Genomic DNA, 20690 nt, shown 5'->3' on the forward strand with positions numbered 1-20690 from the left:
GGAGTTAGATTAGAAAGAAGTCATCAAGCGTAGTCATGACCTCTGTGTCACCATCACATCCTGTTTCCCTCTCCATTTAGCCTGCAGGTCTCATATCAATACAGTGAATCCAGAGGGGGTTTAAGTAGAGTGGAAATAAGGCTTTTATGTCTTTATGTCTTTTTCAGTGGAAGTAAATGAAGGAGTGAGAGGAGCAGTGAGCAGCGTTTCCATTCAACGCTGTGGCTGCGTCCAGTTGTGTGTTAGTAGGTCGAACAATCCGCCCGCCCCCACTCCCTCGAAGTATTTCTCTTTAGCAGTCAGTCGATCTTTTTGTACTTTTTTACTCCCTTCCCTCTCGCATTGTACACGTACTGATCCACACTAAATGCAGAGAAGTTAAGCGGAGTGTGGCTCCTCCTAGAAATGATTTGGAAGATCATCGATGAAGTCACACGCGACTTTCACTAAGTTTACCCGAAAGCACCACAGACACCTTCCCACCCTGTGCCGATACTAGGAGCTAAAGAAGGCTTAAGGAGACATTAAATACATCACTGCAATAAAGAACTAGCACACCAGTCCTTCACCAGTCATCTCTCAGCAGTGTCGCTTCTCCCAGTCAGGATTGTTATCTGAACTTCTTTACATGAACATCTTTGGCCAGACGATGTTTCTAATTCCAACTCTGTTGTTACTATTATTGCTATCAACATACCAAATGTAAGCAAAGGCAACCGTGTACAAGAATTCTTTTGTAGCATGTATTGTGTCCCTGACAACATGGCTGCACTACTCCCTGTGTTGTGGTTTAATCTAATAAAAGGAACTCTATGGGCTCTTGTGTGCTGTGGTACATGTTCAGTCTACAAGGTGTGTTTTTAAGCAACCTCACGTAGAGGTCTGCAGGACAGTGTGGTTGACAGGTTTATTTGTCTTTTGTCAAACATAACACAACATCCCAGTGAGGTCGAGAAAACCTTCAGCATCAGCATCTAGAATATGATCATTTGAAAAGTTTATAAAGTTCATTTTAAGTAACACTTAGAGGTAGATGAAGGAAATTCAGTTGTCACTGTTGGGTTGGATTAGTCCAGTTTGCATAATCAGCTATCAGTTGCTACCTTTTCACCAATTTCTAACTTGCTTCCTATTGCTCCATTCGGGGAGCCCATGTATGTGAATGGTATTGAACTCCATTAAAATATTGCTCTTAATATCTTCCTCCAGATTAGGTAGTTTAGGTAAGATACAAAGTAAAGTGCTCTAGAAATAACTGATTCAGATTTTTTCCTTTCTTTATTTTTTAGGTGCAGAGAAAGATTTGAAATAGTTCTGCTTTCAGCAAGTTTTTGAAAATAAGAGAGTGAGGCAGCTGAGCGTGCAGAGCTGGGCTGGTCGTTCCACCACCGTGGAACCACGCAGCTGAAAAGCTTTTGAGGTGGAGTGAGATGTAAAAAATGACATTTCTAAACCTTCTTAAAGTTGCAGATTTGAGTTCTTCCACCACTGTGGATGAAGTGGTGCTACTGCTTGGCTAATGACATCAACAAAAGATAATTGGACTCAGAAACGAACAATCCTCGAGTCCTGTCAATGAAACAGATGCAACAGTATACATTTTTACTGAACAGTGTACACAAATACTTTTCAGTGGGAATGACTGAAAAGCCAAGGTTGTTTACTCGTGACTTCTTGGCATCACCCCACTGATTACAAAGTTTTCACAGTGACGTTGTGTTCTAGAAACTCCAATTCATAATGTACTGTATCATCACCAGCCATTGAATCCTGTGAATCCTTAACCTAATTTTCCTGTGTGGAAAATACATGGTGGTCAGAGATGTCAAAGGGTTTACACAGAGGACATGGCTTCCCCTATGTTGCATGTGCAGTGTGTAAGTGAGAGGAGGCAAGAGTGTTAAGAAAAGGAAATTTTATTTTACACAAACCATATACTGTACATAGTGTGTACTGAACACTGCAGACCATGGTTTGATTTACTTTAAAAGTCTGCAAACAGAGGCGAGTGTGACAGACAAGACAGTGAAGCAACCTGCCTGGGCAGATTTTAAGATGTGAACAGTCTTACTAGTCAAAAACTTTCTTGCTGTATTCTCACTCCTATGTCAATCACTTTGACAGAAATACCAACCAAAAAGGTTGTATAGTAAAAATAAAACTGACGGCAGATTTTAGGAAACAAGCATGAAAAAGCAAAACATGTTACAAAATGTCTAATTTCACCATCAAAAATATTTTCAACAACTGTAATCATTATCAGCACAACGCAAGCCGTATGTGAAGTCTGTACATGAGCAAAAAACTCCAGATGGGCGGCAGAGGGTTTCCACAGTGTTACTTTGGAGGGTCTGTGTTGATGCCGTATTTCTCTTTTAGGAGCTTCAGCTGCTCCTCTTTCTTCTTTGTGTCCATCTTCTGGAAAGCCTGGGAGAGGAGTTGGTAAAATAGAAAGAGATAAATTAGATTTGGAATGATGCAATGACAATACACTGTTCACATCTTCTAGGTATTTAGATTATATGACCTTTTCATTTCCAAACTAATGCTATTATATATCATTTACTAAATGTATGTACATGTGGCAGTGTATGCCTGCATCTACAGACACTGTAATGCTCTCACATACTCTGTTTGCATTGTAGTAGAGGACGACCAGGTAACGGTTGCAGACGTTGAAGCCCGACAGGTGGTCACAGGCGTTCTTGGCATCAAAAATGTCTTCGTACACCACATAGGCTGTTCCTCTTGTTTCAGGTGTGTTCCCCCTGAGGAAAGAAAACAGCAATCATAATGTTCAGGATCCTACAACTTGGGTAAAGTTAAGTATGTATCTACATTTTTATGGAATCCAAGCAGTTGCGTTTTGTTTAGTCATTTGGCAGATACTTTAATCCAAAGCGACTTACAAGTGAGGTACAAGGTACATTTGTTTTATAATGACTAATACCTGTACTTTCAACAGTAGTCTACAGCTTCAGCATCATTTCTAATACTTCATTCAAGTTGAAGTACGTGTTCTTATATTTTATTTGAAATCCCAATGCTCTGTAACTACCACGTAGATGATCCTTACTGATGCATTCATGTGTAAACAAAAGTAAAACTGCAGCTGAAACATGTTACATATACTGACAGGTGTCAGTTAAGATTAATCCATAATAATACATCCTAATTTATTGGACTATTACATTTTGTATTCATCTGATGTACTTAAGTACTACGTTTATGATGCTTGGGCTTTTAAATCGCAATGAAAAGGTTTTTGTGTTGGGTCTAAGATCACTCAATGAACACCTGTTTCAAGCTAACCTCAGACATAAAAGTCAAAACAGTCTAGGTAAAGTTGTTTCATCGTCACACGTAGCAAAATTCAGGTGCTTTAATTAACACGTAAAAGGTCAGAATTCACGTTTTGGTTTCCTTTGTAAAGAAACAGGTACTGCTGCTTAGCCCCTACCCCTCTTTACACACATAAACGGAGTTATTTACATCTATGCAAACTCTTTCCACTTACGTTCTGATTTGACGTATTGGTCCATATTTCCCAAAGATATCATACATTTCCTCTGCTGTGATTTTGTAAGGAAGGTTCCTGACATAGAGGATCCTGTTCACCTCAGGAGGTAATCGTATCTGCAAGAGAACAGTAAGTGTAAAATATGTTCACAAGCTACACCTGCGATGATCTACGACATCCATCAAGGCATCAAAACCCCTGCTAAGGCAATTATGTTTAAATATATACCATAAAAATAAATATAGATATAGTGGTATCATCTAGTCTGTACTATGGAAAGTCTACAGCTATAATTCTACCATATTGAGCTTTTTAACTTGATTTTCTATTCATTTCAGTTTCCCACTGGCCATATGATCCACTTATATATAATATAAATTGTATTCTAAATCAATACTAATTAAACACAGATAACACAATGTCAAGGCGACGGTGATCAAATGTTTACATCAGCATACATTTGATTTGTGAAATGTGTAAACATGTAGCGTTAGCTAGGCCTAACTACATGTCGACACATTTCTAAAACCAGATTTCACACAAATAATAGCACTGAGAAGTCATCTTAATAGGTACAGCAAAACCTTTTCTACTGAAAACAGTCAGGGAAAGAAGAAGTAACGTTACATAAAATAATAACTTTACAGTGATTGTTTTCACTTCGTTACTGTGCTAACTGGCTAACCCCATGCTAACGCCGGATGAAGCTAGCTTGTAACTCTTACCAAGTTAATATTATTTGCAATATTATTCAAAAAATACACTGTTCAGACTTACATTAGCACGTTTCGCTGCTTGCATAGCCATTGTGAAATGTTTTAATGTATAAATAAGACCAATTAGCAATAAGCACGCAGAGTCCCAGCGCCTCACTCCAAACACCAAAATGGCAGCTGTCGCCAGCTGGTGACGTACTTTCCGTTTCCGTCTGAGCAAGTGGACTAAAAAACGAGCAGTGCTGCCCCCTGCAGGGCGTGCGACGCGCAGAACTTCATTTGCCTAATGTTTGACAAACCCTGCAAGCTGTTGAGCTGTACAGTAGCCTACAGTCTTTACTGAAAGATATTCAATCTAAAAATGACAGAAATGTGTGACATGTCAGGAAGCCTTCTGATGATGTGGCATGGCAATATAATCCAAACTGAGATGAAAAAAAAAAAATTCTTACAACAATAATACATCCAGGGTCAGTCAAGTGGATAAGAGATTAATGAAGCTCTAAAAGGCAATATTTATTTATATTAAAGCAATTATGCTGCTTGTCTACTACATGACAACCCCACAAAACAAAAGCCAATCCATCTCTATATGCTGCAGGCTCATGCAACGCCTTTAAAGTAAAACTGTCCTGGAAAAATAAATAAACCTGAATAGCCCTGGTAAATAGGGCTGGGCATTATGAAGGGTAATCAGTATCTTGAGATACAACGATTTACCAGGGTATCACTATACACTCAGCAGGTCTTGGCCAACTGAACAGGATTGGAACCATATTGTTAGAAACACTAACATACTATAATATGGAATATGGCAATGAAACAAACTGTTTTGTTATATTGTGTCAGAGAAGACAATCGTGTATTTCATGAATATTAAACAGTGCTGTACAAACATTATGTCAACAGAAGTAAAGATTTAAAGAACACAATGCTTGAAAAGTTTCTTCTCCTCTTTTGTGAGTACCAGCAGATACTATGTTTCACGCTGCAGACTTCGTGCTATTTTCCTTTAACTATACTGACTCAGTTTCTTTTTGAGAAGTTGAAGCTGGGAGCCCTGAAGGACAACCATAGCAGCTGTGTTAGAGTGAGCTGATGGACATGTACTTATGTCAGTCCACTGTTGGTTTACCATATCTGCAATGTAAAGACTCGGACGTAGGAAGAAGATGTAAGACCCTGAGGAAGAGAACAGCGGCAGTGGCCTGTCTCCACCAAAGAGCAGCCCCAGAGTGTGATGAGATAGTCGAGTAGTTATCACGAACAAACCAGAACCACAGCAGCTCTCGGTCTTTCCCTTCTGCATTTATGAGGTTCAACAGCCGGCGTCTGGCTTGCAGAAGTGATCCTTTGTAAATGTGACCAGTCAAGTTTGTGTCCTGCATTGAAAACCAACTCATTACACAATAAAGTATGTATTAACTTTATTTTTTTGAATGTAATTTTAATCTTAGAAAATATTAAATAATCTTAAAAAAATATTTAATCTTATAAGTAGGTTAACTCTTTTATTTAGACAGATAAGCACACATTTATTCTATGTTATTATGACACGATTTTATGGACACATGCTATTCTGGATGTTTAACTGTTGACTGCCTGATTTGTCAAACACAGTCACATAATAGACTGAAACTACTCTATTACTATTATGCAGTTGGAGCTGTCGTATGATGTTGTAATTCCCAAACCTCAACTTGTTAATTTCCATGCAAAGGAGCCCGTCTCCAAGGCTCCAAAGGACTCTTGCTCTTGCTGGCAACATAGGGAGAGGATAAATAATTGAGCAACATAGCTGTCAACCTATCAAGTGTTTTTAATGTAATCCACAGATCTTTACATGTGACAGTAAGTACATCCTGTCTAGGTTATGGTGCAGTGGCTCTCCCTAGTGGTGTAATCCAGCAAAAGAAAATGATGGATAAGGTTGGATAATATCTTGATCAGTAATGCTGTGCAGTCATTTGGAATAACTTCATTGTTACTGATTCATGGTGCTGAATAGTTGCACTATATGATTTTTGAACCAGCTGTTTGACAGTCTGTGTGACAGGTCTCGAGCACATGATGAACTGATGAATGAATGATGATGATGAATTTAGTTTGCTTGGTGTAGCGGTTATGCAAGACAGAAGACAAGTATTGTATTGTTGAGCCTGAGTACGAGTCTGCTTTCATATTCTGTATAATGCACACACTGAGCAGTTTGCTTCCATCCTGTCTTGTGCAGTGGAAAGTGCTGCTGAAATCACTTCTGATGCAACATTTTCCTCATTGTTGTGCCTTCAACAGTGTTTCCCTGAAACAAAACAGCTACTTAAGCAATGTGTTACACCAATCAGAGGAAGACACTGTAAATTTTAACACTCGAACCAATCTGTCAGAAGGTCTAGCTCTCACACATTTGCCTCAATCATCGCCTGTTTGTCTTTGCACAGGAAAAGTGTTGAATAAAAATGGCAGTGGATATGAATACTACTTGAGAAGCAAGTCACAAACTCATACTGTGAAATCAGTGTGCTGCATTTACTGAAATGTTGAAATATTTCCCTGCTCCGCACGTTAAAAGCAAAACATTTCAAGAAATATATTCATACAATAAAATGTGACTGTGCAATATATTTGCTGTTCTGAATTCTGTGATGCACATGTGGGGCAAATCAGCAGTAGATGTACATGCTGTGATCTCAACAAAGTCCAATAGTTAAAATACTTGATTGAGTACTTGTTCTTTTGTTCTTAAAACAAATGTTAGAGCAGGTAATTCACCTTGTGTAGTAGCTCCATGTTCAGGCCAGTACCACTGTGATCTACACTCAGGATCAGTGCTAGTCTTTCATGTGACAATACTTCTGGCTAGGTGATGTAAAGGTTTTATTATTCAGCTTGGGCTTCGCAATCTGGGGACTGTATTTTCTTATTATTTTTTTAAATACTAACCTTTACACACCGCAGGACACAAATGCTACATTAAAAATTCATATTTTTGTAATCTTTCAACGAAAGATATTTGTGATCATTTTAACAAGAGTAACATCGACTGACTTGAGTCCACTTTGAGAGAAAATAAGGAGGAATTCGGATTACAACACACTTTTTTTATTTTTTATTTTAAAAACGAACATGAACTTGACCGTCACGAGGTGGGTGACACAGCCACAGTTCCGGGTCGCACGTGTTAAAAAGCGTAAAAACGGAGGCACGTGCGCGGTTCGGGCTAGTTAGCGTTAGCAGCTAATCAACCGTCACCGCCGCCGGTTCACGGTGGAGTGGATCAGATTAACGGATCCTCGGACACGTCGGAGTTCACCGGGAGTGGAAACGCACCGTCCGCCGTCAGCCAGCTGTGTGTGGGAGGTGAGGGCGGCCAGCGGCGGCCTGACGTGTGGAGTTGCTCGGTGGATGTTGATTTGGGAAGTCTGTCGTGGAGGAGATGGTGAGTTGACGACAGTCCGCTCCTTTTTCAGCTCCGACCTCTTGTTTTATTGTGCTTTTTTCATTATGTGTTTATTATGTGTTTATTCAGGACTTTTTACTCTTGTTTGGAGGAAACGGACCTGTTGCTTCTGAGTGTAGCCAGTTAGTTAGCTAGCTAGCTAGCTAGCTAGCGAAACGTGCTCCCTCTGCTCTGTTGGCTAACAGTGTGATTGAACGCAGGAGTTTAATGATTATTATTCTTAATAAATCTGGTTTGTGACCAGGAAGAGGAAAGTTAGTTGATTTACGTTAAATTATATTAAAAAAAAAGATAACAAAATGTGTAGCTTGCTAAAGTGACTGCAGTTATTCTAAACGCACTGATTTAGTCCTACCTACGTGTGAAATGCCTGCTGTTATCTGGTGGTTAGAAATATATATAAAAACACATTTATTAGCACAACACTCATAGTCTAATGCTCTTTCATCTTCCGTGCTTTGTATTAAAATGATCTCTGTTAATGTCTCTTACTCTTATATTAAGAGTGCATTTCAGTTTGCACCTACATATTCTAGTAGTGAAGGTCAATGTGCGGTTGTAATGTCATGTTTTCTAATGTTTCAAAATAAAACCTTATACTGTAGGGTATTTAGGAGACCTAATGTGTATAATTGGGCTGGGTTTCGATTAAATTCATATAAATAAATATAAATGAAAGTATTACAATGTACATGTCAAGCTCTGGCTTTTGCTTTGTTTTACACTTTATTTGAGGTGGATACAAAAACCAGCAACTTGGTTATCACTCTTAGTGTTTAGTTTTGTGGTAATGTTTAAAAACCCTTGTACTAAAGCACAAAGAATGTTTGAATGCATCCCGGACTTTCTTCTAAACAAAAGGAGACTGTCATACACATATATAAAAAGCTTTTGTTTAGCTGCATTAAGTCAGTTTTCTTTTGTGTTTGGGCTTCATGGTTTCAGATTTACCATCACATCTGATCTCATCAAGATTTCTGCAAGCTTGGTCATCTCCTGGTTGTCAAAAGCCAAATAGATGCAGTGAGTATTTTGGCGACATGCTAATACAGGTAGCATTTTCCTCTTCCACTAACCAAAAAAATGGTGTCAACTACTACTACTGACCAAATTATTTATATAGTAGATCAACATTTGGTTATGTCTCCTAAAATATTGCTGAACAGTAATTATTGTATATTATATCAATGTTTTATGTGGGTGCATATATGTTGTGTGCTTTTGTTTTCTAGATAACATCCAGTGGTTACACAGCAGTGTTGTTGAGAGAGATGATCATGGGTAGCTGTAATTCATGAAACCGCCAGAATGTCTTCGATCCCAGGACTTCCTACACAAGGATCAAATGTAACAGTACTCATAACCAGGGTCCACTTGCATCCCCACTGCATGTTTGTGGAGTTCTGGGGGAAATTTAGCCAGGAAAGGACAGCAGATTATGAGTGCCTGGCTAAAGACATTCAGTCACCTGGATACACATTTCAAGAGTTTGAAGGCAATCCTTGTGACCAATGCCTGGTCCAGATAAATGATACTTGGTACAGATGCCGCATAGTTTCAAGGAATGGCTCGAAATACAGTGTGTATCTCTTTGATAAAGGGATGACATTTGGCACCACCTCCAGCAAGCTGGCATGGGGTAAGAAGGAGTACTTCCAACTGCCACCTGAAGTGGAATTTTGTGTGCTAGCTAATTTATTACCACTATTACCTGAGAATAGGTGGTCTCCAGTGGCTCTTGAGTTTTTGAAATCTCTCTGCGGGAAGTCTGTGAAAGCCGATGTGCAAGATGTACTGGTACCCCACAGGATGTTTCTCCTGCACATCCCCTGCATAGCCACACAAATGTATGAAATGGGATTTGCCAAGAAGCTGTCTTCAGATAGGTTTCGTGACTTTGTACTTCTGTCACTACAGTCGCGTAGTGGAGCTCAAGTGTCACCGGAGACTCAATTCATTTCCAAGGGAGCAGGTGAGCGACTGCACAAGCGAGAGCTCTTTTTGTATCCAGAGGTGCCAGCAGGAACGGTGGAGACGGTCATTGTCACAGAAGTGAGAAATCCACAGCAGGTTTATTGCCAGTTAAAGGTCTTCTCACAAGAGTTAAAGAAAATCTCAGAGCAACTGAAACTAAGCTGTGAGGGCAGATTAATGAGTTGCATTGTAGGTCCAGAGATGATTGGCTTTCCATGTGCTACAAGAGGATGTGATGGCAGGTGGTACCGCTCTGTTCTCCAACAGGTATTCCCAGCCAACAAAGTGGTGGAAGTGTTGAATGTTGACTATGGAACAAAACAGTTTGTTCAAGTGGAGAACGTGAGACCACTTGCAACAGAGTTCTTTAGGATGCCAGTTGTAACGTACATCTGTTCCCTCCATGGAATCACTGACAAAGGTGTTGGATGGACCTCCAGTCAGATTGACTTTCTTAGGAACCTCCTTCTGTGCAAGACGGTGATTGCTAAATTTGAGTACCAAAGCATCTCTGAGGGTGTAAACTATGTCACACTCTTTGGGGATGAAAACACCAACATTAATAACTTGTTTGGCTCCAAGGAAAGCTGCTTGCTTGAGTGTGAGAAAACGCTAGAAGATTATGCCATCCACAGCCTTGCATACAGCTGTCAGTCTTCAGCCCAGAAAGAAAGATATAGCATTCATCAAAGAAGAATGCTATATCCTGGAAAAACTGGGGAGGAAAAGGAAGTGAAAGGCTTAGCAGAGAAGTTACCAGCTGAAGAACTCTCTCTGAACTCCTCACATGTGGCAGTTGTCCATCATGTATCCAGTCCGTCAGAGTTTTGGATTAACATCAGAACCCTTCCAGACAAGTTCAAAAAGCTGCCACGGCTTGCACTGAAATGCGCTCTGGCTGGTGTAAGACCAAAAGATGGGAGATGGAGTGAAAGTGCCTGTGAGTTTTTCATCAAAGCAGTCACAGATAAAGTACTAAGTATACATGTGACAGCTAGACACAATGACTGCTATGTTGTCCAAATAACAAATCGCGAATCACAGGACGAAAGAGATATTGGTACACTGATGTGTAGTTCCGGCCTTGCTGAAAGAACTGAAACACAGACACAACCCAAATTCAAAATGAGCATACAACCTGCCTCTATGCCTTCCACACAACTGCCAGATGGCAGACACTCAGGTGTATACAGGAACAATGGCATGTCTTTCCAGACTCAGAACACCGTAGGCATTACCAACAGTGAAAGAATTCTTCCTGCATTCAAGGAGCATATGTTTCCCATTGGAAGTGTCCTTGATGTCAGTGTGTCCTACATCACAAGCCCAAATGACTTCTGGTGCCAACTAGTACAAAATGCAGCACACTTGAAATTGCTCATGCATGATATACAGGCTCGATATGCAGGGAGTGAGTTTCAGCCTTTTGTAGAAACCGCTTGTGTTGCTCGCCACCCTGACAATGGAATGTGGTACAGGGCCCTTGTAATTCACAAACATGAAACACCCCATGTGGACGTGTTGTTTGTTGACTATGGCCAGACAGAGACAGTCTCCCTCTATGACCTGAGAAGGATAAGCCCAGAATTCCTCACTCTGCAAGGTCAAGCTTTTCGATGCAGTCTGTTAAACCCTGTTGACCCTACGTCCGCTGTAAATGAGTGGAGTGATGAAGCAACAGCAAGATTCCATGACTTTGTAGAAAGTGCTTCATCTAACTTTGTGATTTTAAAGTGCACCATATACGCTGTCATGTACAGTGAGCAGAAGATTGTTTTCAATATTGTGGACCTAGAAACCCCTTTTGAGAGTGTCTGCACCAGCATGATCAATCTTTTTAAAAGTGCACCTCCCAAAAAATCCTCTGGACCATCTTTCCGTCTGGACACATACTACTACTCAACGCACAATGTCAAAACTGGGACAGAGGAACAGGTGACAGTGACTTGTGTGAACAATGTTAGTCAGTTCTATTGCCAGCTTGAGAGGAATGCTCACGTGATCCATGATCTGAAAATTAAAGTGAGCAATCTCTGCTGTCAGCTAGAAAATGTAAAGCTTCCAGCTGTCTTTGGAACTTTGTGCTTTGCTAAATACACTGATGGGAAGTGGTACAGGGGACAGATCAAGGCCACAAAGCCAGCAGTTCTGGTTCACTTTGTGGATTATGGTGACACAATTGAGGTGGACAAATCTGACTTGCTCCCAGTTCCAAGAGAAGCGAGTGACATCATGTCTGTCCCTGTTCAAGCACTTGTGTGTAGTCTCTCTGACCTCCCTGCCAATGTTCCCATAGAGATGAACAGCTGGTTTGAGTCAAATGCAACAGACTGTAAATTCCGAGCTCTAGTAGTGGCTCGAGAACCTGATGGAAAATTGCTGGTTGAGCTGTATCATGGAAACACTCAGATTAATTCAAAGATTAAGAAGATGTTTCAGATTGAGATGCACAAAGAAGAGCTGGTCATCTATCACGGCCGAAAAACATCTGAGGTAGCGAAACATGCACAAAAGACTCCAAAAGCTGCACCACAACAAAATCCTGAAAGAGAAGATCAGACAAAAGACATCAAAATTAGTTTCTCTGCACCAAAACCAGCACATCAAATGAGGGCTGAGCCAAAGCCTGTTGACACGAATGTGCAATGTGCACCACAGGTTTCTCACCAGAAAGTCAAAGCTGCTTCGTTAGAGCTCTACAAGTCTCCTCACCAAAGACTGTCATGTGGAAGAACCCAGAGTAATATAGGTAATGGTTTTAAACCAAAAAGTGCCCATGTTGAACTAAAAAAAGGAAGTCTTCCGACAGACACTAAAGAGCTGATCAAATCCAAGCTACCTGGTACGGGATCTCGGAAAGAAATGAACGTTGAAGAACTCCCTAAAGTTACAGACCTGCCCACAAATTCTGTGACGTTGGGTATGGAAGCAGACGTTTACGTCTCTCACTGCAACAGCCCATTGAGTTTTTATGTTCAGCTTGTCAGTGAGGAGGATAAAATATACGCAATTGCTGAAAAGCTCAACTATCCCAAATCAACCCTGATGACTAATGACCTCAAATATCTGAAACCAGGTGATCTTGTTCAGGCAGAGTTTGCAGATGATTCCTCATGGTACAGAGCAGTTGTACGAGAGGTCCACGCCAACACAATGGCACTCGTTGAGTTTGTTGATTTTGGAAATACTGCGATGACACCAATTTCCAAGATAGGCAGACTTAATAAGTCTTTCCTGGAGCTTCCTGCGTACAGCACACACTGCATGCTGAGCAGTGCTGTAGATCTTAACAAAGACGAAGTATGCAATCAAGAAGTAGTGTCGGCTTTCAAAGAGAACATTGGTGGTACTGGAGAGAAGATGCTAAAGTGTAGGTTTATCAGGCGATCTGGGTCACTGTGGGAAGTCAGTCTTGAAGAAAATGGAGTTAATGTTTTGTGCACAGCACCCACTTCGCATTCAACCAACGGTAGTCAAATATTCTCAGAGACAGTTGAACAGCCTGAGGAAAAACCTGGCCAGAACTGCGATACCATCCATGTGCCAGATAACCTCCATCTTCCACATTACCACCCACAAGAAATTTTAGAGGGGCAGCAGTTGGAGGTCTATATCACATCCATAACTGATGCTCAGACCATTTGGTGTCAGCGTTCTGATTCAGAAGAACTTGATCAGATAACATCAACTGTCTCAGAAGTTGTGGCTGCAGGCAAGTGTAAGTCTGTTAACCCAGGGTCCCTTTCCCCTGGCAATCCATGCATTGCCCTGTTTTCAGATGATAACCTTTTTTATCGTGCAGAGGTCATCACTAAAGATGGAGATGATCTCTGTGTTCTATTTGTGGACTATGGAAACATGTCCCATGTCAACATTGCAGATGTGAGGGAAATACCCCCTTACTTGGTGGAAACCCCTCCACAGGCCTTTTTGTGTGAGATCGAAGGCTTTGATTCTTCATGTGGATCTTGGAACAGTGGTGCAGTTGATGAGTTGTCCACACTTACAACAGAGAAGTTGTTACAGCTGACCGTCACTAGGGTAGAAAGAAACGAAAAAACCAAATGCTTTGTGCGGATGGAATGTGATGGTCGCACAATAAACGAGGTGATGAAAACCTGGTGGAACAGCACCAAGACAGAAACAGAACCAGCTCGAGTGGGACTCCACTCTTCATATGAACCACCACTGCAGCGTGACTCGGCTGTGAAAGAAGCTGCACTACTTAAGGATCAACTGGAGTGTCCTGAAGGTCCAGGTGATGCTCTTGCTGGTGCTCACCCTCAAAGCCACCATGTTGAAGAGCAGTTCTCTGATGAGCTTGTTGAGCTTCAGACAGCAGATGAGGTTAAATTAAGGAGTAGTTCAAAGGCCAGTGAGACTTATGAAGATTCTGTTGATTTTGAGACTTTGGCTGAGTCCCCAATAGAAGAAAAGGTCCAGAATTTACTGGAATGTAATAAGGCTGTCGGAGTACCTACTACGCTAATATATCAGACAGAATACAAAGACCCATTGCCATGTGACAGTGGCATAGAAGAAACGCTAACATCTCCACTTGATGACAAAAATGACCAAGGTATTTTTACCTTGAGAGGTGACACTGTAGGTGAAACTGACAAAGGCTCTGAAGTGGAGGTTGCTTCGGTGTTGGACACTGTTGGAACAGACGACCTAATTTCTCCACTGCATGAGAAACTTAAAGATCCACCAGATGTGTTGGAACTTCAAACAACAGATTTAGAGGAGGAGAACACCTGGGAGGACATGGGAAGCAGCTTTGACATCATTAGTTCAAGTAAGCAATACATTCATTCCACCATTTTGTCTTATTTTTTTCATTGATACATAATATGACAGGTTTGACTATGACTAGCTTTAAACATTTTTGTTTCCTGCTCATGCCCACGTGTTGGCAAGTTGTGATTAATTGTGGAAATGTAAATTATTATTTTTTGCATATTCGTGACCAAGATGACACTGAGATGACTGTTGTGCGGGACAGTTCTGGCACCACCAGTAAGACAACAGTGAAACTGGTAAATTGTGAGATAACATATACGTTTACATATACTGTGTGAATATACAGTAGTTTATCTATCTATGACCTAAATGTACGAGTTTATCGAGCTGAACAAGTCTAATACAGCGTCATCTTTATCTGAAGGTCCCACGTGAAGCAGTTGGTCCCAGGAAGAGCACTGATCTGCATGAAACAAATGAAACTGAAATGACTTCAAGAGATTTAATGCAGGTACATGATGATGTTTCTATTAATTCACCATACACAGAATAATGAGGACTTTACAAGAGGACAGTGTTTTATGTTTTTAAGAAAAGTGCACGTGCTCCTCTGAACTAGAGAGGCCACCAGTTTGTAACCAGATGTGATATGCTGAGATCTGGTGATGTCCTGTACTTCATTTCCATAAAAAGCTTTAGTTGAGATTAAGGTTTTTGTGTTAAACAATCCATTTTGAAAAATATCTTTTTATTTATTTTTTCACAGTTTGACACTGCATTGGTGTTGCCCTCTCTTGAGCTCCCTGTGCAGCAGTTGTGCAGTGAGTGATTCCTGTTTCACACAACACAACATGCTTCCCATGTATATCATTGTTTCTAACGTCAAAAAAAAAAACCAAAACTCCAGAACCTGAATGGGAATCATTGTATATTTGTTTGTCCTAGTATTAAAGTAATTGTCTGTACATTCATTGGTGCACTGTACACAGGAACTGCTAAAAGTTAATTCAGCATACTTTTTCTATTGGTAATTTGCCTTAATAGAAAACTGTGTTGAACAGATTATGCTTAGGCTATGAGATTATCTAATGGAGGCTAGGTTACCCTGCCACATACTGTAGCATCTTTTGGTTTATGTGCTGTACAGTTGGTGAAAAGTCATTTTACAGAAATGAGAAAATGACTTTTCACAGAATCCCAATCAAGTGTGTTCTGAAGCATCTATTTTGACAACAGTGTGTGATTGATTGTCTTCACAGATGCTCCCACAGACCAGGACGTTGAAGGTGGAGTTGATATTCTACAGGAAGAGGTGAGTAATGTTACCACAAAGGTCAAAGTAATGTCAGAAATGCAGTACTCTGAAGGAGCTTTATGAGTAGTGCTGTTTTTAGTAAATACCAATGTAGCTTCTTACAGGGTCCAAAAATAACACTCACCAAGTCATTAATGCTGACAGACTTTCTATTTGGTGCGTAAGTGTGAAAGAACTAGAGTGTTTGCATGATTGGTGGGTCGGTTCTCATCACAGAGCTACATTAAAACTGAAACTGTGCATTTGCACAGTACATTATCAAAACGAAGCGTTCTGGGGCCGTGCAGACTTCAGGTCATTGGTGTTTCACAGTTTGTCAAGTTGTCATGTTTCTCTGTTCTCTTTCAGTTTGTTTCCAACATACCTTATTATCTCAATAAAATACAGAGACATATGTATATAATATGTGATGCACACAAAAAAACAGACTAAATTTGGGTGGTTTAAAAAAGAATTAAAAATCTGCTTGGTTGGTGGAGTTTCTTTTTTTGGCCTCTGCTTGTTACCCTACAGGTGATGGCTTTACAAGACATCATTCATTTCAGACAAAGATCTGAAGTTAATGAGTCATCTGAAATGGTTCAGTGACTGATTCTGTTCTCTTTCTCTTCCAGATGAACTCAGCTGAAGCTGAAGAGACTGTGACTCATCATGAGGATTCATATTCAGGCTGGTTACAATAATCTCACATTTTCAATTGCTTGTTTAGAAACACTTCAGGAAGTCATACTTGGAACCAATAGTTTAACAAGTAATTGAAACAATTGATGTAGGCGTTTTTAGTTGCTCCATGTAAATAATGGAATTTGCATTCTTTAGTTTGCTGGTTATTAAACATGGGGAAAATAAGGCATCTTGGTTATCTTACTCTTAGTAAGCAGGGAAGCATTCACAAACCTTTTCCAGCACCTTGATTGTCTGTGTGATTGTCTTTCTGCAGCGCTGTTCACAGACGCAGTCACAGCAGCCGATGAGCCTGAAGACCACACACTTCCCTCTCCAGACACGGTAATGGCTTTGAATTCACAGGTTTCTGCAGTCAAACCACAAAACCTGTTGCATCTCACACGTGAATCTTGTTATTTTGCTGTTAAGGGTGATGATGTCCAAGAGGTGACCTGTACTGTTGAAGAGGCCTGTTTGACAGACGTCTGCACGGGTATCACACTTCACAAATCAACAATCTGCCACTGTGATGCTTCATTCAGCATTTGTTTTAAAAATTCTCCTTTGTACTGCAGATCCAAAGGAGCTGAGTGATGACAGCGAAGTCACCAGTGCAGGAGATGAGCGTCTCAGGAGTGTGACAGCAGAGGAAACGGTAATTTACATCACAATGAGTTTCCACACTGCACTTTCACGTTTCTCTATGAAGTTTAAAACTCTGTGGCTCCAAAGTGGGTCTAAAAACAGACTGAATTTAAAATGTAGTATAATCAATTAAACCTGCAGTATGGAACTTAAACTAGGGCTAGCATACGACTCCACGCTGCTATGCTCTGACATGTTTTCACTTTAACTTGACAGGTTATTTAATGCAGTTTATAGACAAAAATCTCAGGTGTGTGTATTTATAGTGTGTATTGGGTTTTGTGTGAAATGTAAATGATGATGTTTATTGCTAAATCCTAGGTCCTGAACAAGTCACTTGGTGAGTTTTTCTCATTATTCAATACTATTCTTATTAGGAAATAATAAAGCAGGCTTAGGGTTACATTGATAATTAATGTTAACCACTGGTTACTACATACGAGTAGGTTCACATCTAGTCATCAGCTTTGCTTACAGAAAACCTGTTCATGTCCTGCTGTGGGTTCACGTCAGCAGTGTGATGATGGAGGAGGGGTTTTTGATTTTCTTTACAGAAGCGCGCTCACAACACGAAATGGAATTTGGACAGCTTTCCCCACTGGAAGAGACCACGTCAAACGAAGTAAGGCAGAACCCAGTTTCTGTCCGTTTTAAAACATATTAGATTGACATCAGTCTGGAAACTTGTTCGTCTGGTTTTAATGAAAGAAATCTGTGTGATTTAATTTAATGCTACCAAATTATAGAGAATTTGTTGTCGTGTTGATGTAATTCTCAGTTGAATTCTCTACTCATTTTTGCCTTTATTTCAAATAACAACACGCTGCCTAATCCACAATAAAAATTAACTAATTAAGTTAAAAGATCATTTACCATATGTGGATTAAGATGAGGGAGTATTTCAGTCTTGATTGGTAATTCCACATGAGCGGGGGCTTTGTTCAGTACTGGAGAAAGAGGTGGAATCTTAATTATTGTTGCTGTTTTGCAGAGCAACTCGGTTTCTGAAGACGAGAGCTCAGCTCTTGATGAAGAGGAGCTTTCTGGTTTGTATCTCTGTCATCTTTTCCACATTGCTCTCCTTCTTTTAACTACTGGAGGTCTTCACTTCAAGTGACGTGTTTCCTCTCTCCTTGTGCAGCTCTGCTGTCTGACACTGACTTGGATATGGTAAGAGAGATTAGTAAATCAAATTTGAAATGAATTTGCCAAACATCACAACACTGACAAGTAAATGTTGTCTTTATTGCTGTTTAGGGCAGCCTGCTTGAACAAATGGCAAAGATCTGTCCGAACTGCAGAGGTATCAGACCTGATGAGCGACAGTACAGTTTTTTTTGTTTTTGTCCCCCCATTTTAAATATTAACACATGACCTACACGTTTGACCACAAACATAATACCACAGTTAGAAAGCAGAAACAGATTATATCTTTGTTCTTTCAGACTTGAAAGCAAAGGCTGACACGGAAGACAGTGAGCCAGCGGTGCACACACCTCCCCAGCAGAAAGAGGTAATCGTTCTAGAAAATAACAGCTGCCCTTTTGAGCCAAGTCTATATGTGCACGTTTGAGTTTCTAAGCCTTACCCTGGAGGTACAAAGGAGGTGCTATACTACAGCGTGTTGAACATCGGTGAACCCTCTGTTTCTGCATAAATGTGACCTGAAACGTTAGCTGACGTTTCAATTGCTAAAACTAGATAAACCAGTTAACAAATAAATACGTTTTACATGTTTCTACGACAACTTGGAATTCATAGACGGTTATCTGGGCCTGCAGGCAGCAAAGCGGGCCTAACTCGTCAAGCTTCAAGGTTTTGGTCTCCACTGAACATTCTTGCAGTCACCCTCTCTCTTTTGCAGGTGGCCTTCAGTAAACAACATTTTCATTTCATTCATGCAGAAGCAGGAATTGTTAGTGCTCACAACCCTTCCTGCTGCACAGCAGGTGTTGTCTTCACTGCCCCGCCCGAGCATTCAGCAGCCTGATTCTGTTAAAACAATGCAAATCAAATGTACAGTATAATGGCGTTTCATCTCGTTGGATACCATATTCAGACTGAATAAGCCCAAAATGTTTTGTCCTAGTCAAGAGCCAAGTTGTATAGTTCGTGTTCTGACTGTGCTGCTAATTTTCCAGGATCTTGACTTTAATGTGCTTTCAGAGGAAACGTTATCTCCGGGTGACAGTTTTGGTGAGTCATGCTGTTGTTTGATTTCCGTCTTTATCACTTTGATTCACTTGATAAGTCGACCTTTTCAGCAGGAAGCACTTATCCTTCCTGTGTTAATGCCACTAACTATTGAATCTGTTGCAGTCTGCAGCAGCTCTGACATGTTCCCTTTCAGTTCCCAACTTGCTCTGATTATGTTCCTTTTGGATGTAAAATCAGTGATGTGTGTTGCATGTAGTATCCAATAGCTTTTTTATCGTCCTTCTTTTCCAGAGGCCCAGCTGCTCAAGATAACGCACCTCTCTCTGGTGATCAGTGATAGTTGTGCTGTTGAGCAGCAGCCAGAAGAGTAGCTGCCTCCAGCTCCTTTTGATTTGAGGTGTTCGTTACAGATTCTATATATAAGTTGTTCCAGTTCAGTTTTGTTTTGTTTGCACCTAGAGTCAACCTTTCTTCTTTTTTTTTTTTTTTTTTTGTCTAAAGGCTCATTTCGTTGTTAATTCTAATTACCACTTGGTTAAAAATTGTCTTTGTAATGCAATAGCTGACAAAACCACAAGAGTTCCACAGAGAGTTGCTCACTCTGTTACTTTAGCTTGGTTAACAGCTGATCTGTTCTGATTAACGGCCACATTATTCTTTATAAAGAAACACTTTAAGTATAAGCCTTTTGTTAAAATATAAAACTGATTTGAATGGTTGTTAGGTGAAATGCTACAGTTCTCTAGAATGCAGTTTTTCTGTTTGATGTGGACACATAATATTTATTTATGTTGGCACAATAAATATAATTACATATGAGTGGAGAGGAGTCGGTTTTCTTTTAATGCCTGCATTCATGCCACCTCGTTTGGAGGAGCTTTAAGCTACTATATAATGGATTTTGATGACTCAGGTGGTGGATTACAACCTTTTTCAGAAGCTTTACATTGACCTTCAAAATCTTCTGCCGAGTTCCTTATAGTATCAAACAAAGACTGTACACATGGAAGATGTCATTTAGATGAAGTGACATAAAAACACAAGCGTATATAAACCAGATTTATTGTATTTCTGTTGTTTACAAATGAGAATATATCAGACAGTTATTGTATAAAAGTTGGAGTCTGTTACATGTCAATAACCTGGGAACAGTATTATCAGTTCAGACATGGCATCTTGATGCAAATGTTTAGTGTTAAAATCCTAACGATGCTGACTTGCTAATGTAGCTGCTGAATCGTGGTGGATGCATATTTTTCTAGTATAAAGACTAATCTATAATTGTATGCATCTTAGCATCCACTGGTTGAATGAATTTCTCATTTAAAGCCTTATTACGTATTCACACTGCAATCATAGAGTATCTAGTCTCTGCTGGAATATCTTTCATCCGCAGAGACCTACAGTAATTGTATGATGGTCATTTCTTCAGCTGGCTTTCAAACTAAAAGCCTGAATGATTAAAAGTATTCCTTTTAAAAAATCGCTGGTAAT

General features: G+C 40.1%; 2 protein-coding genes across 2 annotated transcripts; one reads left to right on the forward strand and one right to left on the reverse strand.

Moving 5' to 3' along the window:
* Positions 1-1898: 1898 nt before the first annotated feature.
* Positions 1899-4423, reverse strand: sf3b6 (splicing factor 3b, subunit 6). Its single transcript, XM_026340715.1, has 4 exons — positions 4298-4423; positions 3518-3636; positions 2630-2768; positions 1899-2427 (listed from the first exon to the last, which is right to left on the reverse strand). The coding sequence occupies exons 1-4, from the start codon at positions 4325-4327 to the stop codon at positions 2338-2340; spliced, it is 378 nt and encodes a 125-aa protein (XP_026196500.1). The 5' UTR covers positions 4328-4423; the 3' UTR covers positions 1899-2337.
* A 3016-nt stretch (positions 4424-7439) lies between these two features.
* On the forward strand, positions 7440-19995 carry tdrd6 (tudor domain containing 6). The gene is made up of 19 exons (XM_026342203.1): positions 7440-7675; positions 8642-8719; positions 8929-14468; positions 14645-14709; positions 14838-14924; positions 15180-15234; positions 15673-15725; positions 16343-16397; positions 16669-16736; positions 16824-16887; positions 16970-17049; positions 17361-17379; positions 17594-17661; positions 18031-18085; positions 18181-18209; positions 18297-18342; positions 18485-18552; positions 19181-19235; positions 19488-19995. Exons 3-19 carry the CDS (start codon positions 9005-9007, stop codon positions 19565-19567), a joined length of 6411 nt encoding a protein of 2136 aa, XP_026197988.1. The 5' UTR covers positions 7440-7675; positions 8642-8719; positions 8929-9004; the 3' UTR covers positions 19568-19995.
* Positions 19996-20690: the final 695 nt, after the last annotated feature.

Source organism: Anabas testudineus, chromosome 24, assembly GCF_900324465.2.
Source record: "Anabas testudineus chromosome 24, fAnaTes1.2, whole genome shotgun sequence".
NCBI classification, from domain to species: Eukaryota; Metazoa; Chordata; class Actinopteri; order Anabantiformes; family Anabantidae; genus Anabas; species Anabas testudineus.

Excerpts from the sequence above, each read along its gene's own strand:
- sf3b6 (XM_026340715.1), bottom strand. The coding sequence starts at position 4,327 with ATGGCTATGCAAGCAGCGAAACGTGCTAAT. Across the intron at positions 2,769-3,517 it reads CCAATACGTCAAATCAGAAC|GGGGAACACACCTGAAACAA; the intron begins GTAAGTGGAAAG and ends TTCTTTCCTCAG. Across the intron at positions 2,428-2,629 it reads TCTACTACAATGCAAACAGA|GCTTTCCAGAAGATGGACAC; the intron begins GTATGTGAGAGC and ends CTCCTCTCCCAG.
- tdrd6 (XM_026342203.1), top strand. The coding sequence starts at position 9,005 with ATGTCTTCGATCCCAGGACTTCCTACACAAGGATCAAATGTAACAGTA. Across the intron at positions 15,726-16,342 it reads TTGATATTCTACAGGAAGAG|ATGAACTCAGCTGAAGCTGA; the intron begins GTGAGTAATGTT and ends TTTCTCTTCCAG. Across the intron at positions 17,662-18,030 it reads AAGAGACCACGTCAAACGAA|AGCAACTCGGTTTCTGAAGA; the intron begins GTAAGGCAGAAC and ends GCTGTTTTGCAG.